The sequence below is a fragment of the Anolis carolinensis genome, chromosome 6, assembly GCF_035594765.1.
Source record: "Anolis carolinensis isolate JA03-04 chromosome 6, rAnoCar3.1.pri, whole genome shotgun sequence".
NCBI classification, from domain to species: Eukaryota; Metazoa; Chordata; class Lepidosauria; order Squamata; family Dactyloidae; genus Anolis; species Anolis carolinensis.
The window spans coordinates 113,357,256-113,376,782 of NC_085846.1; the positions used below are offsets into that span (position 1 = coordinate 113,357,256).

General features: G+C 41.2%; 1 protein-coding gene across 1 annotated transcript; it reads left to right on the forward strand.

Annotated features, from left to right (window-relative positions):
* The first annotated feature begins 62 nt into the window (after nt 1-62).
* Nucleotides 63-18,020, forward strand: gars1 (glycyl-tRNA synthetase 1). Its single transcript, XM_062984306.1, has 17 exons — nt 63-429; nt 5,194-5,295; nt 5,446-5,548; nt 6,516-6,657; nt 7,260-7,348; nt 8,243-8,319; nt 9,193-9,338; nt 10,235-10,384; nt 11,507-11,669; nt 12,282-12,446; nt 13,037-13,149; nt 14,450-14,590; nt 14,832-14,917; nt 15,467-15,576; nt 15,903-15,996; nt 16,689-16,879; nt 17,707-18,020. The coding sequence occupies exons 1-17, from the start codon at nt 211-213 to the stop codon at nt 17,830-17,832; spliced, it is 2,217 nt and encodes a 738-aa protein (XP_062840376.1). The 5' UTR covers nt 63-210; the 3' UTR covers nt 17,833-18,020.
* The last annotated feature ends 1,507 nt before the right edge of the window (nt 18,021-19,527 follow it).

Genomic DNA, 19,527 nt, shown 5'->3' on the forward strand with positions numbered 1-19,527 from the left:
CGGGGCCGCCGCCATAGCAACCCGGCGCGGCCTAGACGGTCGCTAGGGCCAAAACGAAGCCTGCCGTGGAGTGGTTGATGCAGTGTCGAATCTCGGGAGAGAGGGCGTCTCCTTCCTCCGTCGGGGCGGAGCCGGAGGCCGAGCCGGCCGGGGATTTCATCATGCTGGGGGCCGGGCCTCGTCCTTTTCCAGCGGCGGCGCTGCTTCTCCATGCCGTGGCCCCTTAGCCGCTGCCTCTTTCTCGCCCTCAGCAAGCGCCGGCCCGTCGCTTCCTCCTTCCTTCCCTTCGCCGCCTCCGCGCTGCTTCACTCCGCCCGCAGGCCCCGCAAGGCTTCCCACCCCAGAGACCCCGGCCTTGGAGGCAGTATGGACGGCCTTCCCGCCGCCGAGGCGCTCCTGGCCCCGCTCCGCCAGGCGGTGCGGCAGCAGGTGAGGAAAGAGCGGAGGCAGGCCTAGGAAAGGCCCTGGTTGGGGATGGATGGAGCAGGCCCAAGAGGCAGTGAAGGGCATTCCAGGCCTACGAAGCACAACATGTCCTGCATATAGTGTCTATTGGTGCAAGCAAACTAGTCCAATGTGGGCTAGGCAAGGTTACTATTGGGTGGATCTGTAATTAGTTGAATGATCGATCCCAAAGGGTGCCATGAAGAGCGTTCCCTCCTGGGTCCAGTTCTGTTCAACATCTTTATTAATGACTTGGAAGAAGGTTTAGAGTGCTTCCTCATCCAATATGCAAATCACACCAAATTGGGAGGGAGAGCCAATAATCCAGAGGACAGGATCAAAATCCAAAATGACCTTAACAGAGTAGGGAGATGATTGGCCAAAGCTCACACAATGAATTTCAACAAGGATATTTTTTTTTCATGTCAGGAGCAACTTGAGTCGCTTCTGGAGTGAGAGAATTGGCCGTTTGCAAGGACGTTGCCCAGGGGACATCCTTTCCCAGGGGACATTTTTACCATCCTTGTGGGAGGCTTCTCTCATGTCCCTGCATGGAGCTGGAGCTGATAGAGGGAGCTCATTCGTGCTCTCCCTGGGTGGGATTCAAACCTGGCAGCCTTCAGGTCAGCAACCCAACCTTCAAGTTACAAGGCTTTAAACCACTACGCCACCAACAAGGACAAATTTAAGATACTCCACTTAGGACCTCACCACACTAAAGCATGGATCCACTTTAAATCCACTTTAGGGAGGAGGCTTTAAACAGCTCAGCCTGACAGGTCCTGGGCTTCACCAAACTACAAACCCCAGAATTCTCCAGAAGGCAGAAACCGGATTTAAAGTAGATCCATGCTCTGGTGTGATGAGGCAGTTAGGCAGAAAAAATGAAATGCAAAGATACAGAATGGGTGATGCCTGGCTTCACAACAGTCCATGTGAGAAAGATCTTGGAGTTTTCCTGGAAAACAAGTGTAACATGAGCCAAGATTGACAGCTAAAAAAGCCAATGGGATTTTGGGCTGCATCAAAAGGAGTCTTGTGTCCAAATCGAGGGAAGTCATGGCGCTTCTCTATTCTGCTTCTGTTAGACCTCTTTACCTGGAATATTGTGTCCAATTCTGGGCAGCACAGTTTAAAAGAGATATTGACTCTAAGCTGGAAGGTGTCCACAGGAAGAGGGCAACTAAAAGGGTCAAAGGTCTGGAGACCCTGAATAATCCCTATGAGGAGTGTCTTAAAGAGCTGGGGATGTTTAGCCTTCAGAAGAGGTTGAGAGGAGGCATGATAACCATGTATAAATATATGAAAGGGTGTCATAAGGGAGATGGAGCAGGCTTGTTTTCTGCTGCCCCTGAAACTAGGACTAGGGCCCCTTCCACACAGCTGAATAAAATCCCACATTTTTTTTTCTTTAAACTGTAATAGTATATGGCAATGTGTGCTCAGATAACCCAGTTCAAAGCAGATATTCTATCTAAGCCTTGGTATTCTGGGTTATATGGCTGTGTGGAAGGACCCTGGGAGTAATGTGTTCAAATTACTGGAAAGGAGATTCCACCTGAACATTAGGAACAACATCCTGACCATATGAACTGTTCAACAGTGGAACTCTTTACTTCGGAGTCTGGTGGAAGCTCCTTTCTTGGAAATTTTTAAACAGAGGCTGGATGGCCATCTGTCAGGGATACTTTACTTGTACTTTTCCTGCATGGCAGGGGGTTGGACTAGATGGCCCATATAGTCTCTTCGAGATCAGGCCCTAGAGGGGCTCCTTTGGGGGTAATGTAATGTTTTGGAAGGGTCATGGCTATTATTTGCTAGTTAGTTTTATGATTATTTTATGCATTATCCAGGTGGAGTATCCCTTATCTAGAAATCCAAATGCTCTACATTGGTGGCTTGCAGGCTTTGTGCTTATGATAGTTTTCCAACTCCTTTTGTTTTTTTAGGGAAGCACTGGATCCTATGGCACTGAAAGACCCCTTCTCATAACCTATTTTTCATGACAGTAACTTAAGGATTTCTGTTTCAGTACCATATGATCTGTCATCCCTGCTTACTTGCCAGGGCTCTGCTTTACCACCTTCTTTTATAGGATTTCTTCCCATTTCTCTTTAGTTTGTAGGAACACTTATGAACTCCTGAGAGCGTAATAATGAGAACCCGCATTTTACACAGAACTGAGGTTATTTGTAGCATCCTCCCTGTACACCTTTTACAGCGGTTGCTGTCCTATCAGAACTGAGGCTGCAATCATGTCTACACTTACCTAAGAGTCAGCTCCATTGAGCACAGTCTGAATCCTCACTCAGCCATGAAAACCCATAGGGTGACCCTGGGCAAGCCACACATCCAGCTCTAGAAAACCATGTGATAGGTTCAGTATAGGATTCCCATGCCAGAATGACTTGAGTGTAGGCAATAACAGAATCAATACAGCACTGGGCTTCAACTTTCTCATTCTTTCTTCATCTAGCATAGCTTTTTCTTCTTAAAGTTGTGGGTCTTCGGGACATAACAGCCTGGGTTTCTGTCCCTTGCTTCACATGATAAAATTTTCTTGGTATTCTTGTTTAACTAGTTATGTACAAAAGATGTTGCTAAGTGTCAGTGGATGTGGCGTGTCTTAATTTTAAAAGGCGTTGGTTTTTGTGAATCATCATCATACATCATCCTCAATTACTTGTTTACAGGGAGCTGGGGTTAGATTAGATGGCCTTTGTGGTCGTTTCCAACTTTGTTTCTATGATTCTAACTCTTTGTGAATGGAATTTTACACTGGCCGGGCATTACCATTTTAAAAAGATCTCAGTAGCTCACTGATGCAAACGTGGTGCATCTCTTAGTTGAAATAATGGTTTTTCATTTGGGAAATTGCTAAAATGAAGATCTTGGGTAAAAAGGGAGTTTGCGATGCCCAGGATGTTAAAGAGATAGGAAATTACTGAGGAAGAGGCTAAAATTAGCAGGGATGACTCCTGCCAATGAGCCTTTCCTCCTTCATCTGAGAAAACCGAAGCATTTTATGTACACCATTGAGGTGATCTCCTTGATCCTGTGATCATGCAGGCTGGGCGGGTTGTGTTCTGCAGTAGTGCCTGATGCAATAAGCTGCTCTGGTCGAGGGGTGGATCCCTTCCCTTGTCATACGGGACAAAGCTGCAGTGAAATCTGCCACATCAGTGCTGCTCTGTTTCACTTTCATTGAGGTTCTCTCATGTAAACTGCGGCTACCCTTGCTTTTATCCCGCTCTGTGCCCCTTCCCAATTGGAGCTGGAGAATCTCCTTTTCTTGTCATTTGAAGCTGCACATGCCACAAGGTCCCTCTTTCCCTTTCGCACTTAGTAACAGCATGACAAACTTCCTCTTCTTTTGTTCTGGAGCCCACAGCAGTTGGTTACTGGGGGTTTCTTCTGAGAAAACCCTCTTCTTTCTTTCGTGCTTTCCAGTGGCTGTTGTGTGTGTGGTTTTTTTTGGGGAATCCTTCTGCTCCCTCCCTTCTGCCACGTTAGCTTGCAGTCTTGCCGAGTTTGAATAAAAAATTTAACTCTTAGAATGGATCCTGCGAAACCAGGCATTTATTCCCTCTGCTTCAGTCTCCACTTCATTTTGTGGTCTGTTTCTTATCTGGCCCCCTGCCCTTGATGTTTTTAATCTTGTAAAACCAGGGATTCCTTGAGTATATGACCCCCCCCCCCCCTCCAATGTATATACTTTGTTGGAGTGAAATGCTAAGATTTAAAGACCGGTCATTTTTAAATCCTATTATGTTTTTTGTGGAGCAGATAGTTGCAAGTTGTCATGGAATTTTTTTTTAAAGATTTGAATTACACTGGCTTTAAAGTAAGAGAAAATTAGGAAGGGAAAGTTGGACACTAAACAGAGGAATGACAATATTGGCGGGTAATGGGGTTGATTGTTCTTTTAAACTGGTAGTTATGCCCCAGATAGATAAGAAGTGTATTGGTCCATCAAACTAGAATAATATCTCCTCTTGACAGTTCCTTCCATGGACTCAGACAATAGACACAAAATAATTTTGTGATATGTCCCCTCATCTCCCAATAATTTCCTCCCTGAGCTAACTTCCTGGCATGCTGATTCCAACTCCCATCTCCTCCACATAGCATCATCCTGTAAAATTCTACTTGGACAATTTGGCCTTTAGCATATATTTCAGGGATTTCAATGCAGAAATGACAAGTATTATGGATGTTAGCAGACAGATATGGGTTGAATCTGGGACCTAACAGACGTTACAGTTTGAACCTGAAACTGTTTTTCTTTGGCAAAGCATGCATGAAAGCTTCCAGTACTTTTGAACATAAGCGGTAAGATAAGCTGTCAGTCTGAGATTTAGTCTTACAGATCTTTCTGTCTTCTCCATTGAAGCCAAACTTAACATAGTGCTTGTAATTAATTGCTGTAGTTCTTTGTTTTTGAATTATACATTTGCTACTGGAGAGCCCCTCAGTTACTGAAAATAGCCCAGTTTCTGTTCCCATTCACAGATTTCTGTTCCCTTTCACAGTTGTGTTTCTCCATGGGAATCTTCTTCCCCATCTCACCTTGGGCAATTCCACCATTTTAAGAAAATAATTGTGAAATTCCTTTCCCTTCAGATCCACATTTTTGGGAGTTTAAGTGGCTGAGAAATGCTGTTCCCTTTGACAGTAACAGCCTGTACCACAATTTATGGTATTTTGTTCGAACTGAATACATATCTGACCTGTTGACAATTCTTCTAGGGAGAACTTGTTCGAAAATTGAAGGAAGAAAAGGCTCCTCAGGTGGATGTAGACAGAGCAGTGGCTGAACTCAAGGCTCGAAAGAGAATGCTAGAAGCAAAGGTGAGTCTTGGGGATCAATTTTTTATACCTTTTGTTTCTTCTCTTTTTCCCAGAACAAATGAACAAGTTACTTTAAACCGTGGTTCAGTGTTACAAGGATAAGACACAACTCATATTGGCTTCACACACTATCCTACTTTTGTTTTTCAGGAACTTGCTTTGCAGCCTAAGGATGATATAGTGGACAGAGCAAAAATGGAAGATACCCTGAAGCGAAGATTTTTCTATGACCAGGCTTTTTCTATTTATGGAGGTACACAGTTAATGACTTCAGTTGATCTTCTAAGATCTCTGGAGAATATTTCTCAGATCATTATTCTCAAGTTTCTAGTCATTGGCCCTAATAAAATGCAAGGTATAGATTTAAATGGAAGACTGAATCATAAAGTAAGCAGTAAAAATAGAAATCATTAGATAAGAGCAACAAAAAGGAAATATGAGTATCATTAAAAGTTTTGTGGTAGGTCACTGGTCTCATCACATAAAACGTAACTAATCTTGCTATACTATTATAATTAACAAGTGGATGATGCCAATGAGGAGCCATGAAAAAATGTAGACACTTTCAAAGATGAGACAATAAAATGTACTAGAAATGTAGTGAGTATTATTCATTGAGTTTAATGGGACTTACTGCTTGGTAAATCTTCATTAGATTAAGTTCAGATGAATTCTTCTGAATGAGTACAATAATGAAATACTACATTAGCACCTGTATAGAACAATCTGTACAAACATTATTATAAAACAAGTAAAAGCTGTCCTCAGAGGGACTTTGAAGAGTTCTGGTGAGTACATTTCTAATCTAGGAGTCTATGTTTAAAATATGATATGATTATGAAGCTATGTTAAAATTGTAATATGTAAGCAAGAAACATTTGGTAACATAATTATACGACTTACCTTTACATTTTTTCCTTTGCCACATCCAGCTTTGCAAAGATATTCTATTGAAATAAAATAAATCATTCACCATTTGCTTGATTTGTTTGGCCACTTATCTTGTTGGAGGAGCTTATTTGCAGTTGTTTGCGATGAAAAGCTGAGATTAATCTAATAGTTCAAGAGACTCAGGCAAACTTTCATTCTGTTTAAACTTCACAGACAGTCAAAATTTGCAAGATTTGTAAACTCAGGGTGAGGATTCTGGGTGACCCTTTGATCTGGCTGTCACAGAGAAAAATGTTAGTAGTAAAGATCACGGTTTCTTTGCCTTGCAGGTGTGAGTGGCCTGTATGATTTTGGTCCAGTTGGATGTGCTTTGAAGAATAACATAATTCAAGCCTGGAGGCAGCACTTCATCCAGGAAGAGCAGATTCTTGAGATCGATTGCACCATGCTCACACCAGAGTCTGTTCTGAAGTAAGTGCTAGATGCTTTGTATGTGTCTAAATCCTTTGCAATAGTAACCAAACTGCTTGGAAATCCCATTGTTTTTCATTAGTTTAACATAAAATGTAAAGATAGACAGGAGGAATACAGTAGTATGTTTCAGACTTAACTAACTTATTCTGGGATGAACCTTCAGGTGTATTCATCTATATATTCCTTTAGATGCACTGAAAGAGGTTTTATGGGAGAGAAATAGAATGTAATAGGATATTCTTGTTACTATATGGCTTCAAGTTGTTTCTGAATTACAGAGGCCCTATGGCAAACGTATCATCGGGTTTTTTTTGGGGAGGGGACTAAGAATGTGTTACTTATGCCGAATTCACCCGGTGATAGTAAGCAAATAGCCTTTTCCTCAGTTTCAATCTCTCATCTAGAAATAGGGAAAATGTAGTGAAACTGTGTTACTATACCCACATGTATTTTTATAGCAACACTCCCAACATGAGTGTAAGTCGAGGACTCCCTGTTTATACTGCTTGTTTTTACTATTAATTGTCTTCTGCTATATATACATTGTTGAGAAGATGTCTTGATATTGCTTAGGACAAATTTGCTTTCTTTTGTTCTAGGACCTCTGGCCATGTAGACAAATTTGCAGATTTCATGGTGAAGGATGTAAAAAATGGGGAGTGTTTTCGAGCTGATCATCTCCTTAAAGGTATGTTGTGTTGTAGGACTGGTTGGATATATGGTATCCTATTGGCTTACCTTGTCTCAGCAAGAGATGATTTGATGAACAGACCTCTTGAAAGTTTTTAAGGTCTATCCTAAGGTGCAGCCAGACTGGTTGTTTTTGTTGTTATTTTACTGCCACATGACTATTCCTCCTAGTCTGTCCTAATGTCTGTCTTTCTGTGTTAGTTTATTTAATTTTGCATTTGGACAGCTTTTAAAACTGCCAAACTATTAAACACGATGTGTTGCTAATTCTGATAAAAATCCCAAAGAAAGTGAAGATTTGTGAAGATTTGTGTATTGTGCAAAGTCCTCTCTTTAAAGGTCCCAAGTGGGGCAATGCTCCATAAGCATGCTTGTTATAGCATAAAGACATAGGAAGGGGAACTGCAACCTGTGCATTAGTAAAATTCAGACATGCATTCATATTCTGATTTGTACCTTGTACCTAGATTCTAAAATATAATGGTAGTGGATACCATTATATTGAGAACAATTCTGCCTCAAATCCTAAAAATCTGAAGCTGGTTTTGCCATGAGGTGTTGAATGAATGCATTCACATCTGAGTTGCAAATATAGATTGCATTCTGTAGGAAAATGGGGATATACTAATGTTTACAGATTAGTCCTGTCTGGTCTTGCTGTCACATTCTTGAACTGAGACTGTGACCTAGAGACTGTGACCTAGAAGATGCCCAGCATTTCCCTAGGACTGTACTTTACAAGGGAAGGTCAGTTGTGACAGCTAAGGGCCCTCTCTCTGTCATTACTGAATTCCTCAGAACCCTGTTTGAAAAACGGCTGCTCTAGTTTATAATTTTCATTTTGATGACTTGACTGCTAGCTTTGATTTTTCCGTCTTTCTTTGTTCTGCAGCTCACTTACAGAAGCTGATGTCTGACAAGAAGTGTACAGCGGAGAAAAAGACTGAGATGGAGAATGTGCTAACGCAGGTCAGTTGGTGATTTGGCCAAGGAGATGGGTGCAGACTGACTTGTTTTCTGCTTTCTTTGAAACTAGGACTAGGAGCAATGGGTTCAAATGACAGGAAAGAAGATTCCACCTGAACATCAGGAAGAACTTCCTCACTGTGAGAGCTGTTCGACAGTGGAACTCTCTCCCCGGGGCCGTGGTGGAGGCTCCTTCCTTGGAGGCTTTTAAGCAGAGGCTGGATGGCCATCTGTCGGGGGTGCTTTGAATGCGATTTCCTGCTTCTTAGCAGGGGGTTGGACTAGATGGCCCATGTGGTCTCTTCCAACTCTACTATTCTATGATTCTATGATTCTATGATTCTATGATCTGAACAATAGGAAGAATTTTCCGACTGTATGAACTGTTCAACAGTGGAACGGTCTGCCTTGGAGTATGGTGGAAGCTCCTTTCTTGGACACTTTTAAACAGAGGGTGGATGGCTACCTGTCAGGGATACTTTGTGCTATTTCTGCAAGGCAGGGGGTTGGACTAGATGGCCCATGTGGTCTATTCCAACTGTATTATTCTATGCATCTGTGAAATAGGATTGTGTTTATAAGGAGCATGGAAGCTCACTTGCACTGTGGCATTGTCAACTCTACCTGGCAGTTTTCTAATATTCAGAGTCTTTTCTATATGTGATTCCCTCCTTGGTCTCCATCCATGTTCTAACCAAACCTTGCTTACCTTCTGAAATCAAATGAGACATAACTGGTCAAGAAGTGAAAACCGTTTATATATGTTTGTGTGACTCTGTTTGTTTTTCTGTTGTTGATATGGTGAGATGGGTAGAAAATAGATCCCACTGTCACTTTTATTGCTAACCTGAATGTCTTTCCCGTTCTTTTTTCTAGCTGGACAACTACGGCCAGGAAGAGCTTGCAGACCTGTTTGTGAATTACAACGTGAAGTCTCCTACTACAGGAAATGATCTCTCTCCTCCTGTATCTTTCAACCTTATGTTCAAGACCTCTATTGGACCAGGAGGAAACATGCCAGGGTAAGTTAAGCATGGAAGCTGATACCTTTCTGACATTTTCTGCACTTGGTGAGGGTATGCTGGCTCGTGCCGCAAAAGAGTGTATTCCTGTTTTTATGCGATCTGCTTCTACCCAGTTATCTCTCATCTTCCTCTAAAGGAGCTCTGGAGAAATCTTGAACTCATTCAATAGAAAGCTGTTGAGCATCCAAACATTGATGTTGCAGGGTTAAAGTGTCAGAAGAACAACCAAGACTGCAGCTATAGATGTCTTAAGCCTGGCCATTAAAACATACAATCTTACTTCTTAAGCTTACACTATGTAATAAAATTGGGGAAAAAATCTGTTCCTAGTTTGAAAGTGTTTTGAAAGCGTTTTTGTGGCTGCCACATATAATGTTGAAGTGGTTGAGACTCGGATGAGATAGTCACTGAAAAACTAGAGCAAAATGTGCTGCAAGATGTTCCTCTCACAAAAACAATCCTAGCAGCTTAAGCAGAGGTTATCAGAGACATGCAGGCAGACAGAAATTTAGAAAGCTATTTTCTCTTGGTATTTGCCAGCACAACTCTATGGAAATTTCTGGCTAAAGCATACCACAGATTCACCCAGAGGATTACAAATTTCTATTGATCCAAATGTAGGAGCAAGAATGTGGATCCATTTGGAAGTGTTGGCCTTGGCATAAATGTGAGCATGCCTGCAAAGGGTAGCTGAAGGCTGAGGACATGAGCCTTCATCGCAGCCAAGTCAATTAAGGTCAGCCTAGATAGAAATTCAGGCCGATCCCAAGTGGGCTGGCTTCCATTATATTGTCTGTTTTCATGGGAATTAGTTATGTTTGCTATCAGCCAAGTTGTTTTCCTCCCTCCTAGTCATTATTAATAGTATCCTGTTTGTTTTTCTATGTTTGAAGTTATCTGAGGCCAGAAACGGCACAGGGGATCTTCCTGAACTTCAAACGCCTTTTGGAATTCAACCAAGGCAAGCTGCCTTTTGCTGCGGCTCAGATTGGAAATTCCTTCAGGAATGAGATCTCTCCTCGCTCGGGCCTCATCAGAGTCAGGTACTGCAAGAATTTTCTTTTGAACAAGAATATGGAAAAGGGATTTTCTACATTTAGTCATGGCAGAGAAAATATATTGATCAAGACTGTTTGAACCGTCCTCATACAGTCTTCCTGCAGTCCCCCATGTCATGATCTTCCCTTTTTATCAGTCAAGATGGTGATATTGTATAGTCTTAGTAGTTTTAAATTTGATCTGTATTAATGTACATGTAGAGCTGTACGCAAACTTTCCAGTGTTAACTTTATCAGGTTCCCCATAAATAAGGGATTCCACATTCATGGGGAAATCCTCAGACTTCCAGACACATTGTCATTTCCTCCCTCATCGCTTTCATGTCAGAAGAGAATGTAAAGCATGTAGTGATGGAGATAAAATGGAGGAGTTAATAATTACTAAGGTGTGTGCTGTGAAACGCCATACACTTAGCTCCACTCCCATGTGAGTGGGTTCTTTTCAAGCTAGGGCGATTTAAATTACAAAGATAAATAGTGATTTAAATAATTGATTTAAAACAGGGTCTTTAAAAAGCACTATCACCATTTCCATATTTGGGGCATCCTTTGTTAATCAGTGCAGAAGTAAAATAGGATCACTCAGAAGTTACACAGTTGTTGCTGTGCAATTTAGTTATATGTTTTATACTAAAAGAGGAAATGATTGTATAATGTATATAGTTCCTTGACCTTTTGGGTGTTTGAATGACAAACAAAGGGAACCAGAGCTTCCCAGAACGAGGCTGGATAGTGACTGTTTGAATTGCTAGATTTGTCCTGATATAGCATTAGTACAGGCATGGGCAAACTTCAGACCCTGAGGTGTTTTGGGGTTCAACTCCCACAATTCCTAACAGCCGATAGGCTCTTAGGAATTGCAGGAGTTGAAATCCAGATCACCTGGCCAAAGTTTGCTCATCCCTGCCTTATTATCTCCCTAAATCTTGTGCTGAGGTGACCTCAGCATTGTTTAGTCAGGGGTGGCCTTGATATCGGATGTCTTGAGATAGGGCTTCCACGTATATGGACTGTGTTGTGCAAAGTGTGTAGGTGCTATCTTTTTTGGGATAAGTACCTGTCAAACAGAATAGCTGATCAACTTTGGACCTCTCTTTTCTGTTTTAGAGAATTTACCATGGCAGAAATTGAGCATTTTGTGGATCCCAATGAGAAAGATCACCCCAGGTTCCAGAATGTAGCAGATCTCCACATCCTCCTGTATTCCTCCAAGGCCCAGACCAGTGGACAGTCTGCTCGGGTCATGCGCCTGGGGGATGCTGTTGAGCAGGTAACACATTGAAAGATATGTTGTTGGCTTTCCTTTTTGGCTTTGTGCAGGCCTAGGTGGGCTCAGAGTTTGGCTATTTTTTTCTCGTTTTTTAAAAATGTATGTTTACACCAGTTAAAAAAAAACAAAACAAAACAAAATTGACTGTTGAATTCTCCAGAAATAAAATAAGCACAATATCTCCTGACTTTAAGAAACCCTGGAATTAGGAATTTTGTCAGACAACTAGGGATTTCTAAATTCTTTGCACCTTGCCATGTTTAATCTGTGAGTTCCCGCTGCACTTCTGAATCATGTCATTTGAAACCAGAAATACATTTAATGGCGATATCTTTATCAAGCCAAGGGGAAAAAAATGCTTTTTGGGGGGTGACTAAATAAATCACCACCATGTGCATTTTGAGTGTTGTTTTATGATCAACTTTGCATTTGTATTCTTTCGGAATATTTCTGACAATTTTGCCTAACCCAGTTTTCCTTATTTAATACTGTTGAGGGTGTCTTATATTTACCACACATGCTTTTTGCTGTACCGGCAGTGTATATTATTTCATAGTAGTAACTTTTGACCACCTTTATTGATCCATCATTGAATCTTCTTTGTCCTCTCAGGGTGTAATCAATAACTCGGTGCTGGGTTACTTCATTGGCCGCATCTACCTCTACCTTGTAAAAGTCGGCATCTCTCCAAACATGCTGCGCTTCCGGCAGCATATGGAGAACGAGATGGCTCATTATGCCTGTGACTGCTGGGATGCAGAGTCCAAAACATCCTATGTAAGTGATTTGATGGCTAGGAGGCTTTTGCATTCATTGGGGTCAGGGTCAGTGAGGAGCAATGGAGTTTACTCCTTACTGAAAATATTCTAGAGCAGCAAGGTGCTGCTGTCTCAATAGGATGTCCTAGGGCTTTAGGTTTAGTTTTGGACAAACTGCCTCTTGAGGTATGGAGGTACTTGTGATTTGAAAATGAGTTCAGGAAACTGTTATCCAAGACAGGAACAACGTGTTTCTTGCTGTTTCAGTACCGGTATGGTTACATTCCATCCTTTTTACCTAAATTTGCAAACATACTCCTTATGGTTCTTAAAAGTAGAAAATAGTTTTAAAGACTTTCACACAAAGCTGCACACTCCATATTTTTGGTTCACACATCATGAGGCACGTCTTCCAGTTTTATTTCAAACTTGTTTTTATGCACACTCCTTGTGTGGTTTGGGAAAATGTCATGAAGGGACAGGGCTACTTAAGCGTAGAAGCCTGGTGAAATTGATATCCCAGATATAGGTCAAGCTTACAGTCAGCTTTCAGTGGTACTTCAAAATGTATCCTGCATTGCAAGTAAGTGCAATTTGGGCTTTTTTCAGGGGTGGATTGAAATTGTTGGCTGTGCTGACCGCTCCTGCTATGACCTCTCCTGCCACGCCAGAGCCACCAAAGTTCCTCTCGTAGCTGAGAAGCCTCTGAAGGAACCCATATCCTTTCGAAAATGAAACCAGTATTTTGCAAGCTCAATTTTTTCTCTTGGTGAATTGAGCGTAGAAGGTCTCTGGATCCTAATAATAGATTTTGAAGAGGAATTTCCACATGGCTTTCTGTTTTGAGATTAAATTGGTGCTCTGAAGGTTCCCTAATGAAGTCTTAGGAATGTTAGCTGAAACTTGGATTAAGAGTGACCCTGTGCTCTGGATAGCATGTTATTACTTCATGGTGACCTGTTCAGACTAGCCACTAGAACGCTGTGGATTTTCTCTAGGCTTGCAAAGGATGCAATTGTCAGACTCTTGATTTCTAGATGATTTCAAGATAAGGAGTCTGACATTGGAAGTGACCTTCTGAATGAAAAGAAAAGCTTGCGTATACTCATCATAGAATATTTTGATGTATTATGTGCTGTAAGAAGAAATGGGGATAGTCAACTCACAAGATCAATTGTATGCCAGGAATTGTCCTGGTAGCACCTAAAATATGGTGAAAAGGAGGCCTTTCAGTTGTCGTGTCTCCTGGTTAGCTTTTTAAAAGTAATGAATTATTCTAAGGAATTTTTTTCAGTGGAGTGAAACTAATGTGGTCATTAGGTTGATACAATGTATATTACTAGGCCATTGTTCTCTTGGGCGGCTGGTGTTCTTGAGCCATTGCCATACTGTAATGGCTTCTATGGTTTTTTGTGCTACACTGTGTAGCACAGTTTTTGTCCCTGGGTTATAAATGTCATTTCCTAATTGGTTCTATCATAAAAACATGGGAAAAGTTTATTAAACTGCAAAAGCTGGTCTTGTGGGAGGGATTCAACATAGTTTGTGGCAGCTACAAAAATGAAGTATCTGGAATATAACAAATACTCAGAAAGGAAGTACTGCACAATAAATCAGGAAATAACCCTTTTGAACTGAGAACAAAATCTTTCAATTTTTTTTACATACTGTAATGCAATGTTCTGTTATCTGTGTTCTCCTTGTGACCTTATGGACTTTATATATTGTTTGGCATGGCAGGGAACTCTGGCGTGGGCTGGTCCATGAGGTCACGAAAAGTCAGAAGTGACTGAAAAATAAACAACAAAAATGGCTGTATGGAAGTATTCTGACCCCATTTGCTTTGCGTATTCACACCAGAACCCTGAAGTACTTTTGTTCTATATGGCACTTAGGATAAACCTACCTAAAGAAATGTCAAATAATAGTGTGGTAGCAGAAGCTGTATTAATTTTCAGGGCATGACTTATTAGACAAATCTGCTGCTTTCTTTTGTGTTCCTTAACATTCCCTGCACAGAACAGCAAATGTTGTTCAATTTGAGGCAAATAAGGGAACAATTGGCAAGGCTTATAAGAAGGATGCCAAGCTAGTGTTGGAATACCTTTCCATCTGTGATGAGTGTTACATCTGTGAGATGGAGAAACTATTGAATGAAAAAGGGTAAGTTTTGTCCTTCTGTTTGTTCACCCTATCATTTCACCTTGGGGCACCTATAATGGGCCGTTTTTTTCTGCCAATAATACCATCTATAGATAGTGTTAAACCTTGTGAGTTCATTTCATTTGTTAAAATATCTAGATATTCTTGGCAATAAGGCTAACATTAATTTGCTGAAGATGTCACATGGTTAGTAGTACTATTTGTGGTACTGAAATGTCTTTTCTTTCTTTTTCTTTTGTAGGGAATTTACTATTGAAACAGAAGGGAAAACCTTTCAATTAACAAAGGACATGGTCAGCGTGAAGAGATTCCAGAAGACGTTGCATGGTAAACATCCCCCCCCCCCCCAACTATCTTTTAAGGTCATTTTGGCAGATATTTCTCAAGTTTATTGGTTTATTGCGTGGATTATAGGTATATTCTGTTTTTCTCTTAATTTGGGACTCGGCTACCAATTAGCTACCAGTAATTTGGGAGCATTGTAAAAGCTGTCAGATTCTGTTTGGATTATATATTCCATGGCTACTGCTGTCTGCATGCGGTTTAGTATAGACCAGGCATGGGCAAACTTTGTCTCTCCAGGTGATTTGGTCTTCAACTCCTACTGGCTTAGGAATTGTGGTAATTGAAGTCCAAAACACCTGGAGGGACAATGTTTGTGCATGCTTGGTACAGACAAATTGATAGATTTTCGTTGATTTGATCATTAATGTTCAGTACAGGCTCTCCATTTAAAGCATCCCCAGTAGGAAGTTGTCCATTGTCTTTTTTGGCATTCTCATGTCTCACCACTGCAGAATTAGGACCCTGTTATTGCTGGTAAAGGCTCATTGGGGTGTCTCCAAACAAATATTTCTATCTTATTTTGGTTTCCAGTGGAAGAAATAGTTCCCAATGTAATTGAGCCTTCGTTTGGTATTGGAAGAATCATGTATACAGTATTTGAGCATACATTCCGCATCCGGGAAGGAGATGAGCAACGAACGGTAGGATTTTGCGTGCTCTTAAGAGTTGATGAATGTTTAAAGACAGGCAAAAGAGGAGATGGCGCAGTCCATTCCAATGTTGAACAGGCATTAGGAAGTGCCCCCTAATGTTTATGCAGAATCTCTTTCCATGGATTTAGATTGCAAGGAAAGAGATTCCCTCTGAGCATTGGAAAAAATGTCAACATCAAAAGGAAACATGAATATTGTCAGTTTATTCACACATTTTTGGGGGGGGGGGGTTGTTACAATATTCCCAGCTTTGAGATATTCTTTACTTACTTTCCCTCCTACTAACTATCTCTGTTGTGTTCTTTTTATTCCAGTACTTCAGCTTCCCTGCTGTTGTGTCGCCATACAAATGCTCTGTCCTTCCTTTGAGCCAAAACCAGGAATTCATGCCATTTGTGAAGGAACTAGGTGAGTAGCTCTGATACTTGCAGGACTTGGAAGTGGGATTTCGTTGAGGAACTACGGGGAAAGGAGATTTACATCTTCCTCCCAGCAGTAATTGCCTGGAAATCCATTCTGAATCTTTGATGGAGGAAGTAATTTGAATAGGTACTTGTAATCTAGTTGTTTCATTATTGAGTCCCAGAACAGGTAGTAAAAAGACTGGGGAACCAATTAGTTCAGATGCCTGCTTCCCTTTTATCGTTGGAACCTTTTTATTCTCCAGTTGATATTAGGACAAACACCAGGTACCTTTGCACTTTAGTTCACAACGACCTGGGGAAATTACTATTAATATTACTATTTTGCATTACATGTTGTGTGCCCCTGAAACCAAGAAAAGAAGCAATTGATTTGCCAGATATCATACACTGCAGCTGTCATTCCTCTTACCTTGGCCACACTGGCAGTGGAACTGTAGCCCAAAGCAACTTGACAACTGTTTACCCACTACTACCTTGAAATACATGTTGTTTTTCCTTTGATTCCTGAGAGGTAAACTAAAAATTGCACTTCCTAGACGAATAGACTTGTACTTGGTGCGGAGTTTCTATTAGCTGCATTTTAGGAAACATGTGTCTTCTGTGCCCGTGTCTTCCATTGTCAAAGGCTCACCAAGCCAGTAAGAACTGTCCTCCTTTCCTCCTGCTTTTCAACAGCGGAAGCTCTTACCCGAAACGGAGTCTCCCACAAAGTGGATGACTCTTCCGGGTCCATCGGCAGGCGTTATGCCAGAACGGATGAGATCGGGGTGGCTTTTGGGATCACAATTGACTTCGACACTGTCAACAGGACGCCGCACACAGCCACCTTAAGGGATCGCGACTCCATGCGCCAGATCCGGGCCGAGGTGGGATGTTCTTGCTTGTGGGCGGGGGGGGGGGGGGGCGGGGGCGGGATTGAGGTGTGTGTGAATGGATCCTCGGGACATATATGACGACAGGTCAATGAGAGGCTCAAAAAGTAATGCTCAATCCTAGCTCTAGGCCATTCTCAGAATGGTACAGCAAAAACTTTCTGAAAGGCTTAAAATGACCAGGAGCCACCAAAACATTGCAAAAATGCAACTGTAGGGTCCTTAGATGGCATTTGGGAACTTTTAAACACTTTTACTGATACCTGAGGGCCACATGAGCCAAATAAAATGATGATCAGTGACCTGCATGATGCTAACTTTGGCACAAATTTAGGAGTCTATGGCAAACCCAAAATGGAAAGGAGCTCCAAGAGGTGAGATTTGTAAAAAGTCCTGCCCAGTCATGTATTTAGGAGTGGGGAATTCTAGAAGAAGGGCTCAAAAAACTCAAGAGGTCTTGGGTCCTTCTGTATTGTCCTTTTGTACAGGTCATGTGATCCTATTTCCAGTTTCAAATGTTACAGACCCATGAGGGGTTTTAATAGCTATGAATAGGTTTTTGATCAGTTTTAAGGCTTTTATCTATTTTCAATACTGCTCAGGTTTAATTCCATATTGTTTCTATATATTATTAGGTTTTAATTGTATTGTGTTGATGTTATTGTGAGCCACTTTGAGTTGATTTTAGAGAGAAAAAGGGATATAGATGATGATGATGATGATGATGATGATTGAACATGATATTATGTTGGTTAGAATTCTATCCCTCCTGGTAAGTAAAATGTGTCTCTTCAAAGTCTGCTTCCTCTTCCTGTTTCCAGATCTCTGAGCTTCCTGTCATAGTCCGGGACCTTGCAAATGGTCACATAAGCTGGTCTGATGTGGAGGCCAAGTATCCACTTTTTGAGGGACAAGAAACTGGCAAAAAGGAGACAATAGGGGAATAAAGCCAATTACGTGAAATTGAAAACTTATGAAGAAATCCACTTTTTACTGTTCATGTAATACAAAATTTATCATGTGTATTCTTCAAAGCGCTCCCAGGGACTTTCCGGTTACTCCCCTTCCCCCTCATCCATTGCTGCCTAATTTTAAGTCATTTCCAATAACCACAATTAAAATGGATGAAAAAACAGCCACATTGGTTTGCTTTGACTGTCTCTTTTAAGGCTTCCTTTTAGTGAGAGATCTTTAGTATTGCCTCTGCCGTTAAATGCTCCGTCTGTTCATTTCAATGAGTGGTTTTGTCCATCAGTCTTTTAAGGGAAATACTTTGTTTACATATTTCAGCTGTAGAATTCACTGGCACAAGAGATAAGAATCAAACTCAAAAGGGATTGCATTGACTGACAATACCGTTTTTTTTCCTTAATTCAAGATGATGGCAATGATATTTAGAAACCTAAATTCCCTGAGACCCCAATACTTATGGGAGTGCGACCCCCATATACACAGGACCTCTTTCTGCATTTCATTTGTAGAAATATGACAAAGGGAGCATCAACACTGACTATATAATCCATTTTGAAGCGAATGCCTGGTGAAGTTGAAGGCTTTAGGAAAAATATGTATTTGGAAAAAACAAAATGATTAAAAGAACAAAACAACAAGCAGATTGAATGATGTGTACACAGCAGTCCTACAACTCTACAAGTAATTTTGAGTCTTGGCTCTGTTCATGATGTGTGCCTTCAAGTCATTTCTGACTTTAGGTGAACCTATCATGGGGTTTTCTGAGGCTGAGAGTGTGTGACTCACTACAGATCACCCAGTGGATTTTCCTGGACAAGTGGGGACTTGAAGCCTGGTATCCAGATTCATAGTCCCAACACTCATATCATTACATTGTGCAGTCTTTCTATATCATGCCGATATAAAGTACATGTATTCCATGATGTACTGTACCATATTTCCAGCAGAGGGTACTGCAGGTTTGGAAGTACCAATGGCCTCTGTTACATTTTGAGAAAGAGATCAAATCCCTTGCAGTTTCATCAAATCCACCTCTCTGTCACATAGAAGCAAAAAATTGCCCCAGGGCAGGAGCAGCAGTACACAGGCACCCTAGGACTTTTTTTGCTGTGTAGCCTTGAAGTTGGACACTTCTCTGCATCAATTGTGCTACTAAGGTAATTAAGTTGGAATTCCGTGCAAAATCTGTTTCCAGGAGAGGGCTGTGCTTGTCAAGACTTGCTTTAGCATCTCATTCTTGGCATTTGAGAGCAGGTTTTTTGCAAAAGAAGTGGTTAACAACCAATTGCTACACTAGCAGAGCTAAAAGATTAAGTTTGCAAAGGATTAAAAATATAATATTTTAAAAACATGATGGAAATATGTCAAAGCGTATTTGAAACATGGTTGCAGTTGAAAAAATAAAAATCACATCACAGCCATACTTTTTTTGTATGCCTTCAGTCATTCCTGACTTAATGATGACCCTTTTCCGTGTTTTTATGATAGAACTAATTAGGAAATGACATTTATAAACCAGGAACAAAATGTGTGTTACATAGTTATCTTTCTCTAAGGCTGAGAGAGTTTGACTTGCCAAGGTTACTCAACAGGTTTCTATGGCTGAATGGGATTCAGACCCTACTCTCCATAGTCATAATCTAAAGCTCAACCCACTATACCAAGCTGAT

Coding starts and splice junctions, on each gene's coding strand:
- gars1 (XM_062984306.1), top strand. CDS start 211: ATGCCGTGGCCCCTTAGCCGCTGCCTCTTTCTCGCCCTCAGCAAGCGC. Junction 10,385..11,506: donor TCGGGCCTCATCAGAGTCAG/GTACTGCAAGAA, acceptor TTTCTGTTTTAG/AGAATTTACCATGGCAGAAA. Junction 13,150..14,449: donor CCTCTGAAGGAACCCATATC/CTTTCGAAAATG, acceptor CCTGCACAGAAC/AGCAAATGTTGTTCAATTTG.